Source organism: Antedon mediterranea, chromosome 2, assembly GCF_964355755.1.
Source record: "Antedon mediterranea chromosome 2, ecAntMedi1.1, whole genome shotgun sequence".
Taxonomy (NCBI): Eukaryota; Metazoa; Echinodermata; class Crinoidea; order Comatulida; family Antedonidae; genus Antedon; species Antedon mediterranea.
This window is the reverse complement of record NC_092671.1, coordinates 17757191-17783613: the sequence shown is the minus strand read 5'-3', so window position 1 is coordinate 17783613 and position 26423 is coordinate 17757191. Positions and strand designations below refer to the sequence as shown.

At 31.6% G+C, this 26423-nt stretch overlaps 1 protein-coding gene and 1 non-coding gene across 3 annotated transcripts; one reads left to right on the top strand and one right to left on the bottom strand.

Annotated features, from left to right (window-relative positions):
* Positions 1-506: 506 nt before the first annotated feature.
* LOC140040623 (uncharacterized) lies at positions 507-26364 on the bottom strand. Of its 2 annotated transcripts, XM_072086692.1 has the most exons (8): positions 26173-26364; positions 25406-25646; positions 18745-18864; positions 10197-10261; positions 7753-7822; positions 6623-6709; positions 4916-4998; positions 507-4179 (listed from the first exon to the last, which is right to left on the bottom strand). In XM_072086692.1, the coding sequence occupies exons 1-8, from the start codon at positions 26325-26327 to the stop codon at positions 4176-4178; spliced, it is 825 nt and encodes a 274-aa protein (XP_071942793.1). In that variant the 5' UTR covers positions 26328-26364; the 3' UTR covers positions 507-4175. The 2 variants fall into 2 exon arrangements, with proteins under 2 accessions (XP_071942793.1, XP_071942794.1); XM_072086693.1 differs by lacking the exon at positions 6623-6709.
* Positions 5812-5883, top strand: Trnad-auc (transfer RNA aspartic acid (anticodon AUC)). The gene has a single exon. It is a non-coding gene; the product is annotated as a tRNA-Asp (tRNA).
* Positions 26365-26423: the final 59 nt, after the last annotated feature.

Genomic DNA, 26423 nt, shown 5'->3' with positions numbered 1-26423 from the left:
TTAATATGTTGGTCATCTTTTGAAAAACAATCCCTGTACTATTAGTACAATGACATATTCGAAAAATGGCCAAATTTCTTTTATGTTTTGACATAATTGGTTACTATATTATCATAATGACATGCGCATGCTACCAATACACATTTTTAAAGTTGACCATTTGGCCATTTAAAAAAAAATCCTTGTACTATTATGTAGTACAGGAATTTTTTCCTTGAAAAACTGACAAATTTCAACCCTTTTATACTTTGACATAATCTGTTACTATATTATCATAATGTGACATGCGCAGAATCGCATAATGTTTTCTGCGCCTCTTGATTAAATAACAGGAAAACTACCAAGCTACTACAAGAGAATAAAAATGTATTTATTTATTTTGTTTATTGGTAATTGTGAAAAATGAATCTAAACTTTGTTTAAAACCGTATTTCAATCAAAGTTGTTCCTATGATACTATAAGATCACGTAATAATGCAACATTAAGGAAAAAATGGACACAAAATTGATTTTGATTAATGTTTTAATTGATGTTTTATTAATTCCATCCATTACATCTGTACTATCTAATTCTCTACAATTCCAATACTGTCATCAAATTAAAAAAGAAAAAATGATGCATAGAAAACATGGTTTTATTATCTTACACTTCAGTATAAACAATAAAAAAAGTATACAGCACAGTAAATCTACATGTATGTACAGTGTTCCATTCGTTAGTAGCAAAACATAAATTTAATATCCATTTACTACTTATGCAATTTACATAGTTTAAAGATATATTGTCCCCTTAAAAAAAAAATTTCAAATTTTCCATAATAGTTATTCATTTCGACCAAAAACTGGATAAAAAAAATTATTTACTTGAAAAAAATGTAGTTTAAACAAAAAATAGTCAATTGACTGCCAGCCAATGTGTTTTTGTTGAGTTTGACTGACCATTTGTTTTTTTCTTTTATAACCTTGTTTTTTCTGCAGAACAAAATGGCCTATTCAAAATATGATTTTATTAGTCTGCATTTTTCAGGTTTTTAGGGGACAATAAATTTTTAATTCCATGTATGGGGCTATTATGAACATTAGAGTGGGGTTTCAGCCTAACTTATGATTATAACTTATGATTATTTTAGATCATTGGACTCAGTTAAATACAGTATAAACAAATAATTACATTATCAAAATGTCATTAATATCATATCCAAAGTTCATATTATTTTGCAAAATAAACATGATGTACAGTAGTAATCATAAACAATCATCATTGAAATAATGTACAATACTGGAAAATCACCATTTTGGCAAGTATTAATGATATGGCAATATATTTGTTAATATGAAAAATACAATAATTTTATATGTCACTATAATGATAAAAACGTTTTTTACAAAATTATTTAAAATTAATGTTACCCTGAATATTGTATCAAGGTCAAGGAAATTATTTATGTACAGTAAATAAATGCATATCATTAACTTTTATAAATTTGCATACTTGTTATTTATAATCTATACTATGTGCTGACATTTTCTTGGGGTGATAGTTATCTAGTTATTTAGTAATATTGCAGTAGGCAACCCTTAATCAGGGGACATTCCTATTAAGGGGACACTTTTTTGGTTCCCAAAGGTGTCCCCTTAATAGGGGTTCTATTGTTAATTGCTCTTTAATAATTGTATAAAGTAGAGCTGCTGGTAAGGGGACACCTTCATGACCAATAAAGTGCCTTCTTCTATGGTGACTCACAAGAAAGTGTGGGAGGAGGAAGGGGTTGTTCTACTGTATCTGACCAATAAAGTGCCTTCTTTATAATAAGGGTGGCTATGGTGTCTCACAAGAAAGTGTGGGAGGAGGAAGGGGTTGTTCTACTGTATCTGACCAATAAAGTGTCTTCTTTATAATAAGGGTGGCTATGGTGTCTCACAAGAAAGTGTGGGAGGAGGAAGGGGTGGTTCTACTGTATCTGACCAATAAAGTGCCTTCTTTATAATAAGGGTGGCTATGGTGTCTCACAAGAAAGTGTGGGAGGAGGAAGGGGTGGTTCTACTGTATCTGACCAATAAAGTGCCTTCTTTATAATAAGGGTGGCTATGGTGTCTCACAAGAAAGTGTGGGAGGAGGAAGGGGTGGTTCTACTGTATCTGACCAATAAAGTGCCTTCTTTATAATAAGGGTGGCTATGGTGACTCACAAGAAAGTGTGGGAGGAGGAAGGGGTGGTTCTACTGTATCTGACCAATAAAGTGCCTTCTTTATAATAAGGGTGGCTATGGTGACTCACAAGAAAGTGTGGGAGGAGGAAGGGGTTGTTCTACTGTATCTGACCAATAAAGTGCCTTCTTTATAATAAGGGTGGCTATGGTGTCTCACAAGAAAGTGTGGGAGGAGGAAGGGGTTGTTCTACTGTATCTGACCAATAAAGTGCCTTCTTTATAATAAGGGTGGCTATGGTGTCTCACAAGAAAGTGTGGGAGGAGGAAGGGGTGGTTCTACTCTATCTGATTTTACTCTATCTGATTTATTCAGTTTTGTGTAATGCCTAAATTTTTATTTCACGAAAATTCTTTCTAATTCTAATATAGACATCAGTATATAATGTGTGGAGAACCAAGTTATAAACACATGACTCCAAAGATTGGACTGCGAGTGTAAAATATTAAACAAAAATGGGATTGCGTGAATTGCTAATAGCATTTCAATATTTGTTCATTGAACTTTTACATATCCTTCCAAGTATTGTCCAGGTTTATTATATGGAATCAGGTGTCTTGTATTTATATAATCTTTGGTGCAAATGTTTACACCACTTTTTATTACTAAAGGTATAAGTATCCATAAAACATTAGTAATACAATTCTGGCATTTTATGGCTAAAACAAAGATATGTGCAAATGAACATATAAGTTCAAATTTTAAAACTTTTTAATACTATTAAAGCAATAATTCTTGTAACTATTAATGGATTAAAACAAATTAATTTTGTATGTAAACCACTCATTCACACTCAATTATTCCACACACACACTTAATAAAAATAACATCATAAAACACACTACAATATCAAGGTGGGGTAAAATCTGAGCACAATGTATTAGTTCAATTTAGTTGATTGGACGCCACTGCATGTTTATAGCACAGTAATTAATTCATTTATATTTCACTGCATATTTCACAAAAATAAATTTAAAACATTTTAAAGATTCTATGGCTGTACATTGCCACAACTATCAACTTAAAATATGCTATTCAATAAAAGTGCTGATACAGTATACAGTAATTGCAAATTATTTTTATAATTGTTTCAAAAATGTCATAATGTTGTAACGCTCTATTCTTCTTATTTGTATATAAAACCAAGCCAGGATTTTTCCAGATGGGTTAATTGTAATTTATAATTACTTTTGCTGTGATTGTTTGAACCCACCTCTGATAACTATGTATTTTGAATTTTATTGATTATTATTATTTTTTTAATCTGTATATATAATTTTACAAATCACTAACAATTTTCAAATAATAAATTGTAATTTTGTCCACTTCTTCAACAATATTTATGTATAGTGTTTTTTAAACCCTGTATACATAGTCCAAGCGCATATCCAGGTGCCAGGGGGAGGGAGGTTGTTAGTTTCACAAGCTACTGTAGCCTAGTACATATACCATTATTTTTGCTGCTGGTTTCTAGTTGAAAAGGGCACTTCTAACTAACTAAAGATTCCCCACCCCTTTTCCTGGCTACAGTCTTGTAGTCAAGCTATGAATGCTTGAATTTTAACTAAATATTACATAACCTGAACAATTTCTTAAAATCACATGTATTCACTGCAAAGGGTTCGTAAACGAAATCTTAATAACATCTTTTCTTAATTATAGACATCATAATCATTGTCTCTTTTAAATTTAGGCCTAAATATCTGTAAAGTTTATACTTTCAAGATGAGTAACAGTGTAAATAACACACGGTTATTAATGGTATATACAGTATGCAGCTTCCCACCATTTTATATTTTATATAGCACCTATAAATTCTAGAAATCAGCTTTATCCAATCATGTCAACGTAGGGCCACCTTCAAAGAACTTGAGCTATGATTCTGTCTTTGCTATAGCAACAGATAAAGCATGGGAAATATAGTAGAGGATTCAATAGTAGTAGTTTTCCATTAAAATCCTCATTCCTTATCTGAGAAAAAAAAACAGAAATGTATTTAAAATACTGCACAAAGGAATCATGTAAAAATTTGTTTGACCGTTTGTTACTCCATTAATGTATAATTTTATTTAGTTTTTTTAATATAGAAGTTTCTGGGTTTCTGATACTTAATATAATAAAAAGTCACTTGGCTTGGTAAATATTACAGCACAAACAAGTTAAAAAGGTTTTTTTTTAATTCTACTGCAGTAACTGCAGTATAATAATGTTTACATGGTCTTCTAAAATATACATTGACGATGTTTTATTAGCTGATAATATTTAAAATAATAATAATAATCATTGTATAATTTGAAGTTGTGTCTTGTTTATATATTTTGGTTACAAAACTCTCAAATTAATAACAACACGTCCATTCTTATGTTGAAATAAATAACTACAAATAAAAACAAGAAAATACAGTTCTTAGTTATCCATCCAGAAAGCAATGATCTCAGTGATGCATGGGTGATTGTCTAAAATTGTATTGTTCATGAAAAAATCATAAAACGTAATTTTCTTTTGTGATATTATACTTATTATTATTTATAAATGAACTGGAAATGTATTGTAGAACAACACTACTTTTAAAAATGTTACACACCACGTACACATAATTATTTCTCTTGTGTCTGGATTTAAAAAACATATGAAAAGATTAAAAATAATGTTTCCTGTCAAGCCCTTGCAGTAATGTCAGTAGATTTAGAAAAGCTTAACATAGTACCTTGCCATATTTGTCATAGCTTTTAACAATGCACCCTTTTCATCTCTTTCTCGTGAAAGATCTTCTTTTAATGTTGATACCTCCTGCAAGGAAATGTAGTAAGTTTAGACATTATTACAACAATTTTAAAACATTGTTGAAAACAATCTAGTGGTACTATAGGTGATGGAGTGGAAATGAGGGTACAAATCACATGATCTAGGTACTCTATGATGCTTCAAAGGTCTGGTTAAAAAGACTGTATATGGTTACAGATTCCAGGGTCCTAGGTACTCTATGCCACTCCTAAAGTCTTTTTAAAAGACTATAGATGTAGTGCATCAGTGATTGTCAACAATTTGGAGAGCAGAATTTATTAGTAACAACCCTTGATGATAGCATATATACAATATCATAACAATCCAATATATTATATACTGTATTTATATACAAGCAAAAGATCCGGGTTCAAATCCCGGTTTGGGCAACTTTTTCTCATTCTCACAGATTTCCTCATCCTTATCGTTTCAAATTAATCAATTAAATTTCAGTATTTCATCGGGTGGTTTAGAATTTATGTTCTGTGCCTGATGTGTTTATATATATATATATATAAACAAATCAGGCAAAGAACATTAATTCTAAACCGCCCGGTGATATAATTTATTAATTAATTAATTAAATTTCAGTATATCACTGGGCGGTTTAGAATTAATGTTCTTTGTCTGATTTGTTTATATATATAAAAGTATCTCTTCGGAGATCCCGCCTCGTGAATAAAAATACTGTAAGATGAGGGCGTATCAATTTGATCTCTGGTGCGCGTGCGTACAACTGAGGACTAGTGCTGTTCCGCCGTACCACGCCGAGAATGTTAAAGAGTCGCTATCCAATCGAGTTCGAACAATACCATGAAAGCCCCAGTGGTCTAATGGTTAGGACATCTGCATATCAAGCAGGCGGTCCGAGTTCGAGTCTCGGTTGGGGCAACTTTTTCTCATTCTCACAGATTTCCGCATCTTTATCGTTTCAAATTATATATATATATATATATATTACATCGTTTATCGTTTTGATTAAGCTTTTCGCTTTTTTTTTTTATCTCCATTGAGATCCAGCCACTGATACCCACAGCATTGTCATTTTTTTTCAGTAATTTGCCTTTGGATTTATATATATATTACATATATATATTACCAGGCACAGAACAAAATTAGAACTAAATCGCCAAGTAATATACTGAATATTAATTAATATAGTACAGTACATACATTTATCAAATAAAGTTGAGAGCTAAATTAAATCATCTTTACATATTTTATGAAACTTTGAACTATAAGGAATGAATATATACAAACACATAGAATAAGTATAATGATGATGTGGAGGAAATATGATTATGATATCGCAATAAATCAGTAGCAGGCCTTTTTTTTTATAAGGAAAGACCCCATAGCTTCTGTTCTGCCTCCCCGCTTTCCCAACATCCAGTAGCTAGTAATTTTCAGACTAACTGGCCTAGACATGTGTATATCATGCTATGGTATGTACAGCATCTTTCCATGTTGTGTCATGGACAGAACAGTGTTGCAGCCTCATCAATATTTACTGTACCATATATAAGTCTTCATATGTAATATTTTGAACGTACAAAACTATAAAATTACTGTTTTACTTTTTGACTCATTTCATATTTGTATGATCAAATAGAATTAAAAACTACTATACTTTTTTCAACCTGTCAACTTCGTCGGTCAGATGTGAAATGGTAAGATTAGCTATATCCAACTTTTGTTGTAACATAACAGATTCATGCTAAACATCAAACCATGCAATAAAGAAAAAGACAAAGTTATGATCTAGCTATCAACCATGCAATTTAAAAACAAAGGAAACAATGCGATGAAGAGGACAATCCAATTACAGTCGATTCTTGAGCGGTATCATATCTAGCGACGTTAAATATCATGCAGTAATGAGACGGAAACAGGAATATAGAATCTACAACCTAACCCTCCAATAATCTCTCACTATACTACAGTAGGCCATATGTGATCAAGTTTACAGTCAGAAGACGAGATACTGTAGGATGTTTAAAATCATTAGACGTGATACCGCCAGTGTATCGGGTACAAATTAACAATCATGGTTTTGCAGCCAAGGTTTTGCAATTTCAGGTGACGAGACATTTGGAAATGATTTAATCAAGGACCACTATAGCCACAAACCTACAATATGTGGTCTTTAAATGGATGTGGACAGAAACTCGTTCTATGGAAATGTAAAAAAAGAAATAATTACAGAACACAGCACATAAAACCAATCAAACAATTGAATAACAAATATAATGGAAATACAAACATGTTTTTAATGAAATCACTATATTAATCCTGAGTCATAAGTATTAAAATAACATTTGCTTGAAAATAATTTAATTCATTCCATCATATCAAATGATGATAGATAATTAAAAAAACAACAATTACTGAATGCCAATTCTGTAGAGGTTATTCACATCAAATACAATCATACTAGTCAAGAAAATTTAATTCTAATTAAACAAACATCATTTCACAAACAAAAAGCAACTTAAATTTAATAATTATTCTAGCAACAGACATTGTCATCTGTTATCATTTTACACTAAATTAATAAATGTAGAAGTGTCTATTTTGATGGAGTATTTTAATTTATTTCATCATTTGGTCTTGGATTTGGTCTCATTAATTTTTGATATAAGGAAATAATTTAAGTACAGTACAATACTGAAATTCATAATCTTCTTACAACAAAACCAGTACATATTCAGACCCCCATGTACTGGAGGCCAAGGTATGTGATAGCCTTACTTTACTTACCCCGGATTGCCTGTCCCTATTAGGCCTGTCATTACTAGATAATGAGTTTGATTCTTCCTCCTGCATTTGTCTGAAAAAAACAAACAAAAAAAAGATTAAAGCAGTTCACAGTGAGGGCTCACTGGCTAAACCCAGGGACCCCATAGCTTAAGGGGCTCAAAAACATGAGCAACACCAATAATAGGGTTCCTTGGAGAGCTAATCCTTTCCCCCCCCCCCCCTGCCGCAATTCTATTCTGTAATTTATTCAGTTTGTATTGTGTCCTTACAAAACTAAAATGTTTGATATGCAGATATTCATAACTGTATGTTCAACTACTGTATGATTTATGTATTTATTTTTTAATGCATAGATGACCTAATAGATATAGTCGTGTGTCATCTTAATATGATTTATTAATGTTTTTACAGTAAGTACTTTGAGCTAGTCATTCAATATATTCATCAAGATAATATATTATAAAGCTCTGTCTACTTACTGAAGTAAGAGTGATTATATTGTCCGAATAAATAAAAACAAGTTGTTTTCAGCGATTTTACATCATTTTAAATTAGTTTCAAATAAAACATATAACAAATTTGGTACATGAATCATAAGTAGGTATAATAATAATAATGATGGAGTTTGATATAGCGCCATATGGCGCTGTGGACTTAGATGATACACTTTTCAACCCAAGGGTCACATGCTGCCAACCAGTGCAATTTCGTCCCGAATTTTGTCTGTCCGACATTGGCTGTGTGAGCTAGTACACCGGGTAACACCCTACTAATCTCAAAAGATGTACATTTTATGTACACTAGACCTACAGTTTATATTCCTTATTTGAGAAGACTCGTTCTACAACCAGAATTACCATGTAATCAAGTGTTCGAGTGAGCCTCGAACCCTTGCTATAAGGATGGATAACAGTTCCACTGTCTTTAAATGCTCGGCCACTTACTGATTTATTTTTAGTACAATATGTAATAAAGATAATATAATAAAGAACGTGCAGCTTTTCTCTCTACTTAATATCAGCATAATTTTTTTTATCTGGTTATAAACTTCCCCAGGCTAAAACCTACAAAAATGACCTTTGACCTGTACAGTTGAACACTCTAAACATAACCTTTAATTTACTAAGCAGATGTAATTTCAACTTGCTAATGCGCTACTGTACATTCACAGCTGTACATCCCATATCTGTTTGCGTATGATGACGTGTACAGTACTTCAATCCTCACTTAAAATGTCACTTGTGAACTTTGCATGCTGTGAGATCTTTTCGTCATTAGTAAGTTTCATAATCAATCATGTATAATTGGTTCCTCACACATTTGAAAGTGTTGAGTTTAAAACTTGAGAACCATTGAATTAAGATATAAGTTTATAATACTGTAGTATATTTGTAGCAAAGACATAAACATGTGGTCCTTTGGGATGCTCTGCAAATAGCAAGTGAGGCAATTAAAGTGAATTAAAGGGTGTTTGTTGAAACCCATAAACCCCCTCCAAGTGTCTAGAAGTGATGGCCTAGCCTATTACAATTTTTAAATATTTAAAATAATTGGTAAAGTTAGTTCCCTATGTTTTAAGGAGTACATGACAACTGTCAACATAAAATAACCTTTCTTTATAAAGTCCTTAAAAACCAAATTATCAAGAAAGAAGTTAATAAAATTTCTAACTCGAAATAAGTTCTATGGAAACAAAAACCGCATCCACAGCCCAATTAAAAAAGTTAGACTCTACTGTACAAGACTGATCACAGACAGACTGATAAAGTTCACCTCCAGTAAACGAGGTATCAAATGCAAGCATAATACTGACGAATGATCATTAGCACACTGCCATATGCTATGATAGGATATGTGACACTGGGTAATATACCAAACTATTAAACAGTAGTATTTTGAGAGTGTCATAATCAGTAACTTAATGGGAAAACGCTTAGTTCAATGCTATGCTATGGATCAATTTGGGTTTTAATTAAAAACATAATTTTTTGTTAACAAGATTTTTTAAAAGACATGGCTTTCATATAGTCATTGTCAATGTTAATTTAAAGATGTAAATACCATAACATCCAGTGGGCTTCTTTTCTTTGTGGTTTAAAAAAAGTAATGTCAACAAGGAGCCAATCTTGAAAAGAAGCCCATCCCGAAAAGAAGACCATTTCGAAAAGAAGCCCACTCAAGAGTCCTAAAAAAAGAAGCCCATGGGCTTCTTTTCAAGGTTTTATGGTATACAGTCAACTCTCCCAATACCGGACACTCTGAAAACCGGAAACTATCCCAATACCAGACTTTTCTTCAAACAGTCCTAAATTCATTTTTACAATTAAAAATATATTCCGAATACTAGATTTTCCAGAAAACCAGACATATTTGGCCAGCCTAAAGGTGTCTGGATATTGGTATTGGGAGAGTTTATATACGTTTAATATTTGTTTCAAATGTACCTTCGTTGTCTTGCTGCTCTGCGCTTCTCAACCCTTGATAAAACTGAATCTTCATCTTCATCATCCTAAATAAATCACAAGTATATATATTAATGTTTGTAATGTCATTAAACAATATTTGAGTAAAGTCATATCTGCCTATTTATGGTTTAATCACCTCTTTACACTGTCATGTTGAGATAATAACAATAAATTTATAGTGTATTAAGCAAAAACACTTTTATAATTTAACATCATGTACCTAGAAAAGAAAGAATGTGGTTACATTAAAACTTCACATAACTTCACATAATACCAACATGCAATTTATAATAATCTTCTATACTAATGTAAAGACCACACATACTGTACAGTATCCATATACACACTGTACACTATAAATTCCTTGTACAATATTTACAATTCTAATTTTCAAATGTAAATTTAAGGGTATTAATTATTTATTCCATTTATTTGGCATAACATTTATGAAAAATATTAGGAATAGAGATGCTATAAAATAAAAATATAACCATCGATTAATTTTCTCGTTAGAGAAATAAAAATCTAAATACAGTACCACCAATTATACAAACACAATAATTATTTTATTATCAAAACATATTCATCCACGCAGCAGTACATTACACAGGTCATGTTTAGAATGGTTTTGTAAAACACATTGAAATAAACTAACAATAGAATCTACAAACTTGTGAGACTAAATGCCATGTTATACAATCAAACAAAAGAATGATATTAGTCATGTGAAGTTCTTATTGAGAAATGTATTCAAGGTGAATGGAGTAGGATAATCACACTCACAGTGGTCATTTTATAGAAAGGTGTATTTGTACTCTTTACTAAAATATTCAATACTTTGCTGTGTAAATCAATCATATTTCCCTTTTATTGTTTTGTTGTGGCCATGAATACCTTTTGTGTTCAATCCTTTATAAATTTTTCATTATATATGATTAGATGTCATTTTAATCCTTCATAAATAAAATAAAATAAAATAAACCTTTAGAGCACAAAGTTTTTTGGAACGGTGCATTATAGAAAAATCACAGGGTTATTTATAAATAGTATTTACTTTTAATAAAATGTTTATAATACTTTCCTGAATTGATAATTTATCCATTGATATTGTTAAAAAATACTTTATAATATAAAGTATTTTAACATATATAAATCATATATGTTTATTAAAAATTGGTATCTAATCCATTGCTCTGAAACCTTTAGGGCATCAAGTTTTTGAGAACGGTGCATTACACTAAAATTCATAAATTTGAATTAAGTTTTTGTATTTAATAGTACTTTCCTTATGTTAATTTTGCTGCTTGTATATTTTTTTTTAACATTTCTTTGAAGTCTGTATAGTATTAAGTTACATTTGAAAAGAAATATGTTGTGATGTAAAAACAAATTGTCATGAAGTATTACAGAATCTAGTCACTCAATGATTTATTTGAGGTAATTTAAAACTAATCAATTATCAAGTTATTTAAAACTGGAAATGGCAATGACCGAGATGGTAGTTTATTCCCCTTTGGTACAAGAGATGTTATGAAGTCAATCGTAAAAATAAAAACATTTTTGGGGTTACGCTTGGTTTAAACCAATTTTCTTAAGAATTCAACGGAAACTCCAGCATAACAAAAATCAAATTGCCTACTTAAATGTTATATCACAGTGTTGTAACATTTAATGTTTTCTAAATAGTTTAAGCCGTGAACATTAATATTCTAGTAGAGTGTATTGCATGTGATAAATTGCATACCACTGGTAGACTGTAATTTATGTAGCAGTAGCATGCTAGTACATGAAAAGGTAAAAGTTCTTTATATTTAGTATGAGCAATGACGACGACATGGAAAACGGGGAAGGATTTATTTTAAAATAGATTTAAAATGTAATTTTTATATTGACTGCATTTCTGATAAATTTTCGCTCAAAATTAACAGTTTAAATCAGTGGGTGGTCGTTAGAATTACCCAAAATGCAATTACGGTCAATTCAAACGTTACTGCAGTTTAGCTGACTCAAGGTCAGCAGCTGCCAATCAAATAAATAACCGTTATTTTGTGTTGCAGCTAAATTTTGCCCAGAAATAACTGAGGTTAAGGGAGTGGGTAAGATGAGGAAGGGGATGAGACAAGGTGGATATTGGGGGAAGAGATGAGATGAGGTGGATGTTGGGGGAATCGATGGGATGAAGTGGAGGTTGGGGAAGGGATGAGATGGAGGGTGGGGAAGAGGTGAAATGAGGTGGAGGTTGGGGGAGTGAGCAAGATGAGGTGGCAGTTGGGGAAGGGGATGAGACAAGGTGGAGATTGGGGAGGGGTGAGATGAGGTGGGGTTAGGGTAGGAGGTGAGATGAGATGGATGGTGGAGGAGTGGGTAAGATGAGGTAAAGGTTAGGGAAAGAGATGAGACAAGGTGGAGGTTGGGGAAAGGGATGAGACAAGGTGGAGGTTGGGGTATGGTGTGAGACAAGGTGGAGGCTAGGGAGGGGGTAAGATGAGGTGGAGGTTGGGGATGGTGTAAGACAAGGTCGAGGTTGGGGGAGGGGTGAGATGAGGTGACGGTTAGGGTGGGGGTGAAATGAGGCAGAGGTTGGGGGAGGGGGTGAGATGAGGTGGAGGTTGGAGAAGGGGGTGAGGTGAGGTGGAGGTTGAGGGATGGGGTGAAACGAGGTGGAGGTTGAAGGATGGGGTGAGATGAGGTGGATATTGGGGGAGGGATGAGATGAGGTGGAGGTTAGGATGAGGGATGTTGGATGTTTGGAGTAAAAGGCTTGAGAATGTTTAATGCAATGAAAATATGATGCAAGCAAAACAAATTACAAATTATTAAGAAGTAAGGGATAGCTTTCATCATCTATCCAGACAGCAATATGATTAACTGTGTTGACAAGTTCAAGGGCTTTGTTGGGTATTCAAAATTATCCTTTTTTTTAAATTGTAGGTATTTAAGGGCCCCGGTGTCTATGTGAAAAAGCTATTTAAATTTTGCTGAAACTCTGAAAGATAGACTTTGTAGTATTAGTAAACAACATGCACACACACACAATTGAAAATAGTATGAGCTATGCGGGGAGCTATGTTACTACAATACATTTATATTAGTACAAAGTCTCCATTATTCATTTATAGTACTGATAACCAAAAACTAACACAACAAGGCTTACTGCGTCTATTACTAAAGTCATGATAACTAAAAAATCATTCATTAGTACGGATATTGATGCCAGAAATGCACACAACAAACTAAGCGACAACAAGGCTTACTAGGGCCTATTACTACATTCATTGATGAGCACTGTGCATATCTACTGCTATCTTGTCATTCATTTAGTACTGGTGATATCATTCTCAACATGATGCAAAGCTATGGAATATAAAATAAAATTAATCAATTGCAATTTTGCACGGTATGTACAAGCCTTTTATAATCTAAAAAATAACCTCCAATTTAAACCCCTGACATAATATCAATAATAGACTTGTACAAAATTATTTATTTGTATTGAAAAAAATGACCTACAGTATCATAATACTGTACAAACATTGTACAGTATTACTAGGGAGAGGGAGGCGTTATATTATATGTTATAAAGTTCTTGTTTTCGTAATGTATTCATCCTCTCCGGAGAGATAGGCTATTGTTGGATTTGTCCAGGTAAGCTAGGTGTGAATAGACTAAATTAATTTCTTTAACAAAATACAGATTTTTCAGCAGTTTGTAGCTATTCAAAATGAATAGCCTGACATCTAAATAACAAATATCTAAAATATAACAATGAATATATGCAATGCAATCCTACTGGTACTACTGTACTAATATACAATGAATTTTCAGAAGCCTCAAGCCAGAAATGAATGCATAAGCCACTGTGATATCTCTGTAGACATGGTATCAAGATATTTTGTCAGCATTTTAAATCTTGGATTACGCAGTTTCAGTATTTGTGAAAATCTCAATTTTAAAAATTCCGACTTATGTCTGATTTTCACTTGCATGTGCCACATATTATTCTTTTAATATCATACACAGATCAGAATTAGGCAGTAGGAGGCTGTGTCTGAAATTGATAGTATGACTAGATGTAGCATAGTACTCCAATTCACCATATGCATTCCACGTTCTGTATTCCGACTGACTGGGCGCAATGACGTAAATATTGCTATTGGTCATAATACCGATAAGTAATGGTGGCCTAACAGTTGGAAGTCTGTATATCAAAATGACTAAAGCACTTCACAATTGAAACGTATTCTTTTTAAAATAGACCTGAAATGGATTTTTGATTTTAAAGACATTCACACATGTTATTTAAATATATCAAATTAACACAAGCCTATTCAAATAAAAAAAAATAAAAAATGTATTTAAAAATTTTAAAATACCTTGGTAAATTAGCGTACAGTTTATAACTTTTTATTTAAGTTTAATAAAATATTAAAAAGATAATCTATATACCAATAAACAATCATAGACTGTTTACTTTTATGTTTTTATTTAATAGAAATAACAGTTTTTTTTGTGATATTATTGACCAAATTTATTTAGGGCTAATAAAGAAAATAAAAAATCTGTAACAGATTTGAAAAAATCAGAAGAATATAATTTAAGAAAAAAAAAATTATTCAATCACAAACTACTGGTAATTTGTATTTATTACAGCATTAGAAATGTGTGCAGAATTTTGAAACATTCTTGTGGTTTTATGAATCATTAAAGAAATAACATTGTGGTTTTACAGTATTTGTGCATCTGTCTACATGGGTACAAAAACAGATGACGTCAAAGTGGCCACTTATTGACATTTATTAAATAAATTGTTCAGTTTTGATTGACAGTAGGTGCTCTATGAATAAAATCCAAAAATAGAATCTAATTCTATATTTAGAATAATCAAGCAGAAAACCCATTCTGGCTTAATCAGACAATTTGGCCAGTCCATAGGTATCCAGTTTTGGGGTTTTGGCAGCCTACTGATATAATGTACTGCTATAGAATTTGATTTATTAAAAAGTATAGTAAATTTATAATACAGTGTAAAAACAAGAAATATCTCTTACTCTATCTTGCTCGACTTTTTGACGAGTTTTAAATTGTTCTTTCTTCATTAAATGAATAAAAACTTAAGAGTTTACAAATGTATACTAAATTCAAGACAAGTTCCTAAAAAACCTGCTGTGGATATAAAATATTAGTATTTAAAACTAACAAATGAAAAAGTTTAATCCTAAATGACAGATAGTTCAGCATTCACAACAATATCTGTAGTTTATTGACCTTTTATTATTAATCAAATGTTACTGTACCAAAAAAAGGTATTTATCCTCTCTACACATGTTTAAAATACCTTAGGGGAAGTCCCTTAAAAGTACATTTTCCAAGGGCAAGGAATGTCATATAACATAACGCATATTAATAATTTACTAATACAGTATTGTCATTTATTAAAATTAATGATATATGAAATGATGTAATAATGTAGAAAATAAATAAACGGAAACAAATTCTGAAATGTTGGGGTTTTTCCAATTAAAATGTTTATTTCTAGGCAAATTTTATAGATTTTTTACTATAAAGTTGTTTGTGAAAAACAGAAATAATGAATCAGATTGTTAATTACTTATAAAATACTCACAAATGAAGCTACCTTTAATATAGTATATCAACTGACGATGAGGGTTACGGGACATAAACAGATTAAATGCAAAGATGAACCTAGTAGTAGTACATCAGTGGAAAATTCAGGATTTTGAAATAGGAGGGCTTAGGGCCTAACACGGTGAAATAAAGTGCTGAACTTAACGTAATGTCCTATCTTTTTCATTATAATTGTCGAAATTAAGGGCAAGCACACAAAAACAAAAGAATAGTGAATATACTGTAGATCTATTTGTTTTCAGCAAGTCAGCTTAAAAAAAGGACACATTCCGAATCAACAATACATTCATTCATTAAATGTCCTTCGTAATTGATTGTTGTAGAACCATGAAAAGATTATTATCTAGAACACATCTACAACACTATTAAATTCCTTGACTTTGAAATAGTACGGTATGCATACCGTATATATATTTCTATTCTAACAATAAGTTTTGTCAAACTATGTTCTTATACGGTATTATTATTATCGGCAATTGGATGTTCCTAATTTCTGTTTGTCTTAATTCATTTGTAAACGTCCAGTCTGTATTTTAATTTGTTTTCAATTGGGTGTTGATCTCCGCGTGAGAGTTCTTAAAATTGTGTTTTTCTGTAAGAATGTAGCATAGTTGCTAGCTTGTAGGGGGTCTGGAGAGGGTTGGTATAATTTCAAGGAATCTCATTATAAATAGCCTAGGTATACATTCCACAGACAAAACAAATTCAGTCGTTTGTTGAAAACAATAGTTTTTATGATTTCTCGTCTTTTGTGTAGGCCTAATAGTTCAACTCATCCAAACACTTAAATGCCAATTATTGTAAATTATCTAAACTTTAAACTTGTTTAAAGTTGATGCATCCTCGCAAAGAAAATTACAATTACAAAAAAATATATAAAAATAAAATATTTCATTTAATGAAAAACTGTGAAAATATATAAAAATGGTAAATATAATATTATTAAACAAAAACTGTTAACAGGGCTGTAGCCATCATGACGCAGACGAGGTGCTCGCCTTGCTGAAATTTTCATCACCCATCCCAATTCCCCAGCACAGATCGTCGTATTTTATATTAATAATTATATCTAAAGTGTCTGTGCCTTGTCTGTTTTTAACCTCTCGCTATGGTCTTGGTAATTGTCATACAATATGAAGTATGTACATTCTATAGAGTATGACTGACTGCTACCTTAAGTTTCAAAGGATGCTCTTTGACATAATCATTTATTAAAATTATTTACAGTAGTTATTAACTAATAATAGGTGAAACTAATTTAAGGTTTATTGTATACAGAGAACCAGTATCATAGAAAATCTTTAAAGCACAGTATAGGATGGCAAATGATTTGGAGTTTTCAAAGTAAATTATCTATAACAGGTGAGGTTTGACACACTTAAAGTTGGAATTCCATATGTACATGTCGTAACTATTATACAATATATTTACATTTGTCTGAAATTAAATTTCTTACAGAAAAAAAAAATTAAAGGTATATTGTCCACCTGTAAAATAATTAATCATTTTTTAATTATGCTATTGTTAATTAAGTTATTCACTTTGATTTGACCATTCGAATCCCAAAAAAATATTTACCTGAAAAATTAGTAATTTAAAGCAAAAAATATTCAGTCAGTCAGACAATGGGTTTGATATTAAATTTAACTGTTATTTTTATTTTTATTACCGTATAAATGAAATAACTATTTTTGTTGAATAAATTTATTCAAACTGCAAAATGGCCTATTCAAAGCCTGGTTTTATTAATCTTCATTTTTTATGTTTTTGGGGAATAATACATCTTTAAAAAACTGAATTTAATTTAAAAATCTCTATCAATTTGAATATAAAAACAGCATAAATGAACAATTTGATTTGAAAGATAGTATACTACATAGTAGTTATACTACATATTACTAATTAGAGAAGGCCTAACAGTTGCAATGTCTTTATCATCTGTATCTGAATGCTGTCTATCAATACAATACTGTCTGTAGATGATGTCACATTCAGCTGTTCATCTGTCTCTTAATTTGAAAGCAATGGGAAAATGCCACTACTATGAATGCAAGGTCAATTATGTGAAAAAGTACTATATTTTACGGATTGTTCATTGGTAGAACTACAAAAAAATAATGTTGTTTCTAGTTATTTAATATTGTGTAGTTTCGCAGGACCCTTGGGCGTGTGGTTATATATAGGCTATATAATAAGCATAATGGAAACAATTACACACCTTTAAATATGGCTACTGGGGTTGGAGTATAATGTAGTACTGTGTTATATTTTGGTTTTTTTCAATAATGACAATATTAAAATTAATATTCTATAAGCAGTTATATGGCATCTGAAATTGACCTTTGGACAACATCAAAGGTCACAACAGTAGTTCTAAAACAACTATCCCTTGATTGGACTAAACACATGTCTACACAGTGCTAATGAAATCAAACACCAATTTACACTCTCCTAATCATCAGCCTACCTATTATACATGACCTTGTTTATTATGCAACCTAGTGTAACTAGCCTCAATTGAAGTTGAAATTATTCTACAGTAATATATACATTTGTTTGTACGTTCGTTTAACTGATAAAATACTCCCAATACCCAATAAATGTATACAGTAATTTTAAGGGAGCCTTCAATTTGCAATGGCAATCAATGTGTCGTAGGTCGTAGTCTGGGCCTAGAAACCTGTGTCAAGGTGAGGAGACACATCCAATATTTTTGAATGCACATAATGACATAGTTTGGTCATCGCAAATCAAAACCCCCTATTTATTGTAAATGCAGTATTTCATTTATATGAGAGAAAATATAATTCATTTAGGTATTTGTATATAAAAGATTGATAAATAAGTTTGTTTAGTAATTAAATAAATAGATAAATGTTACCTTTTGTTGATCCCTTGACATAACAGGAGAGCTCTGCTCTTCATAATCATTTCCTGGAGCAGGTATCATTGCATTTTTTACAGCATTTTCTTTAGCTAATTCATCCATAAAACCATCATCCTTTATTGGTTAGAAAACAACAAAATAAACTTGATAATCAGTTGATTATTTCATTTAAAATAAATATTATACACCTAAACAAATTCCTGTCATTTGATTGAACGATTGTGGGTCACATCGCATGCAATAGTACATATTATTTAATCGTGAAATAGTACTTTTTTCATTTGTTTGGGTGCAAATTAAATCTTTTCGCATTTGGAAACAAAAATCTGGGTGAAATCCAATAGCAGCACCGTCTGTTCTGCGTATGGAAGTGGCAACGCACACAATGCAATCTCTCTTCACAAAAAGATAAGAACAATGGCATTGACAAGAATCAATTAGATGTTATGTAAAAAAACTATTACAGTACTTTTTATGAAAATCTTAATAATATGTTGAATTTATCAGTTACAACACTTGTGACTGATATGTAATTCTTAACATATCCAAAACCAATTACATTATTTTTTCCAAACCTAAAGCCAAAACAAAAACATGTAAAAATATATACATTGATAAAATGCAAATTAACCATGTTCATGAAATCAAGTTCCTTGGTGTCACTATTGACTAAAATCTGACATGGAAGCAACATATTAATACAACCAGTAGCTTGATCGCTAGAAACATAGGTATAATTAACAAACTTAAACATCTAAATTTTATTCCTGATAAGTCGTTATATAAGCCCCGTCGTCACTCTGTTTTTTATGTTGGACCTTAGCTCTGGAGTGTTATCTCACAAGAGTTAGAAAGAAAATGTACAGTCTCTAGTTTTAAATACAACTACAAAAAGCTTTTAGTCTCTGAATATAATAAATAATTAATTAGTACTTAAATACTATGTAACTTATTATTACTTATGCAAATGTTAAAGTTTAAACACTTATGATTCATTTATTTAATAACTTATACTACTTTTTTTCTTATTTATTTAATTTTTAAATTTTTTATTTTACTTACATATTTTTACTTCATATTTTATATTCTTACTATGTATATCTTACTCGTCATACTTAGTAAGTAAGTAATATTTATTGCTTTCCAAATACAGTACAAATAAATAAAACAGTATAATGTAAATGAAATAAAAAGAGAAACAATTAAATATAAAAATACAAGACTAGACAAGAAAATAAGCATGGAAAGCAGGGGATGGCCCTTTAAGCCCAGAGGCTTGTTTCCAAAGGGGTCCCCAACATAATAAAATAATATTACAATAATTATACAAAAATATGGATCTATTATTATTTTATACAGTATTACAAATTAATTTAATTACATGTTAGATTTATGCTGAATTCTGATAATCATTATTATTACAAAAATATCTACTATTATTTACAAGAAAAGTCAATCATAATTTTAGGTCTATATAATTTGCATATTTGTTAATAAAAATTTCTTAAGAGTCCTTTTAAAACTATTGTGTGTAAAAATATTTTTTATTTCTATTGGTAATTTGTTCCACAGTGTGATTGCATTAAAAAAAAAGGTCTTACTAACAGTATAGTTATTCATTGGAACAATAAAATTACAATCTTTACCTCTAGTACCATGGTTATGATTTATCCTATTAAAATTATTTAACATAAAGTCTGGACAACTTTTTGTATATATTGTCTGTACGTGTTGTAGTGTCATTTGTTCGGCCCTGGTTTTAACATCTAATAAACCAAGAAAAGTATAATCGTCTTTGGTGATATGGTATCTACTATGTTTCCCTAAGATGAATCTAATTACTTTATTTTGTGTTCTTTGAAGTTTAGTACGGGAATCCGCGGTTGTACCCCAGTACCAGGATGATATAGCATAATTTATATGGCTTAGAGCCAGGGCTTCCATTATGAGTTTACGAATACAGCGATCAAAGTTACGACAATTCCTATACGCAAATTTAATACGACCATTAACTTTCTTAATAATTGTTGAGACAATTAATTCACTATTAAGCCTATTGCTTAGTTCGATACCAAGGTATTTTATAGAGCTATTCAAAGAAATTGTATAGCCATTGTAAAGGACGCTAAAATTTGTGTAGTTCTTGAGAGACATCCTGGGACCAAACAACATTAGTTCAGTTTTTCCCATGTGAAGTGATAAATTATTGTCAATTAACCATTTATTACAATTAGACAGATCCCTAGCAAGATTTTTACTGATGATATCAGGATCATGATGAGCATTGACAATTGCACTATCGTCAGCATATTGCATTAACAATGATGAGACGGACATAGGCATATCATTCACGTAGATGAGGAACAGGAGTGGTCCCAGGATGCTCCCTTGTGGCACTCCACATACAATTTCTGAAGGCTCTGAAACAGCCCCACCAATATTGACTGTTTGATGTCTACATTCCAGATATGATTTAAACCAGCTGACAGATTCGATTCCAATTTTTCTGAGTTTCTTACAAAGTAAGTCATGACTAACGCAGTCAAAAGCTTTTTGGATGTCAATAAGTAAGATACCAGTAAATTTTCCTTTCGCTGTTTGAGTTTTGATGAAGTCTGTCAAGTGAATTAAACAGTGATCTGTTGAAAAGGACTGTCTGAAACCAGACTGAAAACGATATAAAAGCTTGTTCCTTTCCAAAAACTCATTTAATTGTGAGTGAACAATCTTTTCTACAATTTTTGACACCACAGACAGTATACTGACAGGCCTATAGTTAGCAGTTTCAAGATTACTTTTTTTCTTGTAAATTGGTCGAACACGAGCCAATTTCATCTCATTTGGAAAACATTCCGTTTCAAATGAGAAATTGATAATCCGTGTTATGGGAGTTGCAATAATTTCTGACGCATCCCTTAAAAAACGTGCGGGTATGCCATCTAGACCTGTACTTTTATTTATACTGAGACCCAAGATCTCCTTTTTAACTATATCGTTGTTTACAGGTTGCAAGGAAAATTTGTCAGTACCGTCATAGTATTTTTTAAAATTCTCAGAATTTACATCAAATTCGTATGACCTTTGCGGGAGCTTTCTTACCAGATCTGATGCTACGTTTGTAAAAAACGAGTTAAAGTGACTGGCAATAATGTTTGGCTCACTACATAGTTTGTCATTTATTTTAAGAGTAATCGAAGCAGTTTCATTTTGTTTATTTTGATACCCAAGATCTTTTATAACCTTCCATAACTTTTTAGGGTTATGTCGATTTGTATTGATCTTGTCAATAAAATGAGTCTGCTTTGCTTCTTTTATATTTCTTTGTACCTGATTTCTAAGTTTACAGTATTCAGTACGATATAATAAATTACGAGTTCTTTTGAATTTTTTAAGATAAATATCCCTGGCCTTAATAATTTTGAGTATGTCAGGTGTCATCCACGGCTGAGAAGAGTGTCTAATTCTGACTTCTTTTACAGGAGCAACTTTATCCAAAACATTTGTGAAATTTACACAAAAGGCTTGCCACGAACAATCAACGGTTTCTGCCTTGTGAACATTGTCCCAATCAGTCTCTTGAAGAAGACGTATAAACTTTTCTCTATTGTAGTTTTTAGTTGATCTAATCTTCACCTTTTTATGCGTGTGGTGTTTTTGTTGCTGTGTGTGACGAGTGGCATATATAGGAAAGTGATCACTGAAGCCTATAGATAGTACTCCGAATTTGTTTAATTTGTCCGAAGAGTTGGTGATAATATGATCAAGACAAGATTCGCAGGAATCACAGATGCGTGTGGGTTCGCTCATAATTTGAGACATTCCACTGATGTGCAGAGTCTGTTGGAATTTGATATAGTTGCTATCCTTTTTCAAGCTACACATGTTTGTATCTCCGAAAATGTAGATCTCTGAGTTTCTCGGTAGTTGTTCCATAATGTCATCCATTCCATCAATAAATTCACCATGACGTTGTTTTGGTGGCCGATAACAGACTCCAACGATAATAGGCCTTGTTCTTGGGAGATGTACTTCAGACCATAGTGCCTCAATGTTGGCATTGTTACAGTCAGACCGCATAGTAATAGCCAGGGTAGACTTGAAGTACAGACATACTCCACCACCTGCTCTGGCACGGTCTCGACGATATAGTTGGAAGTCTGGGATGTGTATTTCATTATCGGTAATGGAACTGTCAAGGTGTGTTTCAGTGACAGCAATGACTGCCACTTTGGTTCCACCAACAAGTGTTCTAAGTTCAGATATTTTGGGTAGTAGAGACCGCGCATTAACATGAAGAAAATGCATGCCTTTTCCTTTCAGTACCTCTGCAGGATCAATGATAGAGTCCGAATTACTGCTGGAATCGTTGTTGATTCCACATACTAGTGGATCCAAGTTGAGCAATGCATCGTTTTCATTTGTATCCGAAGAGATACTAAAGAATGAATCATTCAGTTTTGGGAGTGCACAAAGATGGCAGCACCAGTCAGAAGACCTATTTTTGAAGAATGTTCTAAACCTATGAGGATTAATGTAGACACAACTAGCATGGAAATTCCTAGAACAATTAAAGCATTTAAGCTGTTGTCGGTTTTTTGCAATCTTTCTTTCACAAACATGACAATGAATCGGAGGTGTATTTCGATTTGTATTGTTATTATGATTCATGTTTGATTCTGGTCCAGGATTAGAGTGGACATCCCCACATTCGGTCAAGTCAATATTATAAGTGGAGATTGAATTGTGATCATATTGTACTCTACTTTTTGAGAACTTGCACTTTTTGTAAGGATGTCCCAAGAGTTTGATGTTACTATGGGGTTGTAAATACCTGGGAATATCAGACACATTATGTTTAGTAACGTGAAAGAGTGCAAACAACCAGAACAACAAGGGGATGGTAATACTACGCATAGTGCAAAAAAAAAAAAAAAAAAAAAAAAAAAAAAAAAAAAAAAAAACCTATAGGCCTAAGTATATCTTACTATGTAATAACAGCCTAATTTGCCTAATACTAAATTACCAAAAAAAGAAGAATAAGAGAAAAAAAAACTGCAAATAAAACAAAAATAAGTAAAAAACAGAAGAAGTAACACTAGCTAGCCTAACAGCTTAGGCAGATACTAGTCAAATTGGTATGGTCTAGACTCACTAAAGGCCTATGACCTCTTCAATGTTACAACCACTGTGAGACACGAAAGTGGCCTAGAAAAAAAGGTAAAAAAAAAACACCTTAATTTTACTAAAATTTAAAGGGCTATCACACTAACTACTAGAACAAACCTTACTAAGGATAAATCTGATAAGTATGGAGATAGAAAGTACTCAAAAACTAAGAAATTTTCAGATAGATAGACCTACTATAGAAGATTGACTGTGAAGCCAACTTGCACTTTCCAATAAATTATGTTTATTGTATCTTTTCTGGTGGGTAAGCCTTAAAGTTCTTTGAACTTATTTTCCCACCAGCCACACGTCTTTCTTGTATATATATATGTTTATTGTTACTCAATTATCATATTCATTTTGTGTGGAAAATCAATAAAAACAAACAAACAAACAAACATGATGCTTTCCACTATTTTTTTTTGGCATTAGGAATATATGTTAAACTATGTTTTATTTACTTATTGATTTGTATAACACAAACTATTAATTGATTTAAATATAATTTTCCATTTATTTTATAGCATCGATTTATACAAAGGACACCTAACTTATCTGGGTAGTAGGGGTCTCAAATTAGAAGTGTGTTTGAAATATCATATCATATCATTTATTTCGCCAATATACAGAACAGTACAAAAAAAAAACAATACAAAAGTAAGTCAATGAGGGCGGATAACCTAAAAGTTATAAATAAAAATAACCGTCGAGAGGCTCTCCACATCGAAATACTTACATAAAATATATAATACATGGTGGGTATATAAACACTATACAAATTAATAAAAGTGCCAATTTTTATCCTAGTTATACAAGCTGGCATTTATATTAAAAAAATGTAACATTTTTATATCAACTTTCTAGTAAAACTTCCTATATAGGAACTGAAAGGTAAATATTTATTATTGTAAGTGTTAGTTAAGTTAGTGCAATATTACCACCAGGATATATCAAAACAAAAATAGCATTGAATACCCTATGAGGCTTCCTTTAATAACAACTTTACTGTGTACTTTATGGAAAGGTTAAGTACAGTATTTTTTAAGTAGTTTATATCAGCTACTGCTTTTACGGATTTTTTCGAGAGCTTTTCCAACTTTTGAACTTTGATTGAAACCAAAGTATTTAATGTGATGTCATGAATAATGTTGCCGAACTTCCGACAGCATAGTAAAATTAAAATAAACTTGAGTTTGTTCCGAACAACATCATCAGTGCAATGAAATACGGTCTTAGACGTTCTAATTATATATACCTTTATATAGGTGAGTATTTAAATATTCAGATTTTGTAAAAAGTTATTTGTTTGTTAAGAAACGGGTTATTCCATTTTATATATAGGGCTTTTTTAAGGCAATTCTAATTATTGTTCAGTATTGTTTGTATTCAACCTTTAATTTGGGACAAAAAATTGGGTGTCTTTAATTGAAGAGGAATCATCAACCAACAGAAATAAATAATAAAATCTGATTGCATACTCATCCCTTACCTCTACTACAACTTTTCCTGTTCCCCTTCGTTTTTCCCGCATCCTTCTGTTTGCAAATTTACCCGAACGAGGGGATGAAGAAGCCCCTTTACGTTCTTTAAGTCTCTGACTGGGGCTAGAACATGCTACTTCAGCGCCCCCTGCTTCATCCTCTCCTAAATTTTGCATTTTCTTTGATTCTGTACTCTCTTTTGATTCGTTTCTTCTATATCTTGGACTTGATCTTAAAGCACTTATGCGACTAATAATAAGGAAAGTCACAAATTCCCAAAAGAAAAAATATCAACATTTAAAAACCTTTTATATAAAAATGTAAAACATATTATGCATTTAAAAGTACTGCAGTACTTTTATTAGAATAAAAAGAATACATTTGTTAAACAAATGTATTCTTTTGCAAAAAAATGATGCAACTACTGTACTAGGTAATTGCCAGGTTTACAGTTTTATATCTCAATACCACTGTGGTTTATTGCCACCCACTTGGCTTATAATTTGATTTTATGGGGAATACCATCATAAAACTTTCAAATAAGGTAAGCATGTACATTTTTCTTTAAAATTGATTATACTACTGTAAGACTAAGAAATATATTTTAATTCAACCTAGCTAGTATTATATTTGCAATTATCCAAAACAAAGATTGTTCTTAGACCAATACTATTATTGTTAGTTGAATTGCTTCGGAATCTATGCTGTGTGTGCACGCCTACCAATTACATGGGTAGGTACATAAAAACTTTTCAAACTGTGATAGCCTACGTACCTTGTTGTCTCTTCATAATTTCCATTATCTATCTCTCTATTACGAATACGTGATGAATACGGTTCACGATCGCTAGTTAATGAACTTCGGCTAGACAAACCAACACTTCCATTACCCTGACTGCTGTTAGAACCATAAATATTATATGATGACATATTTCTCCTCCTTACTTAGTCGGTCCCCTCCGGTGCTAAGTTTTTCTGATAAATGATGATTTCCAAATTTAGCAACCAATCTATAGAGGGCGATAT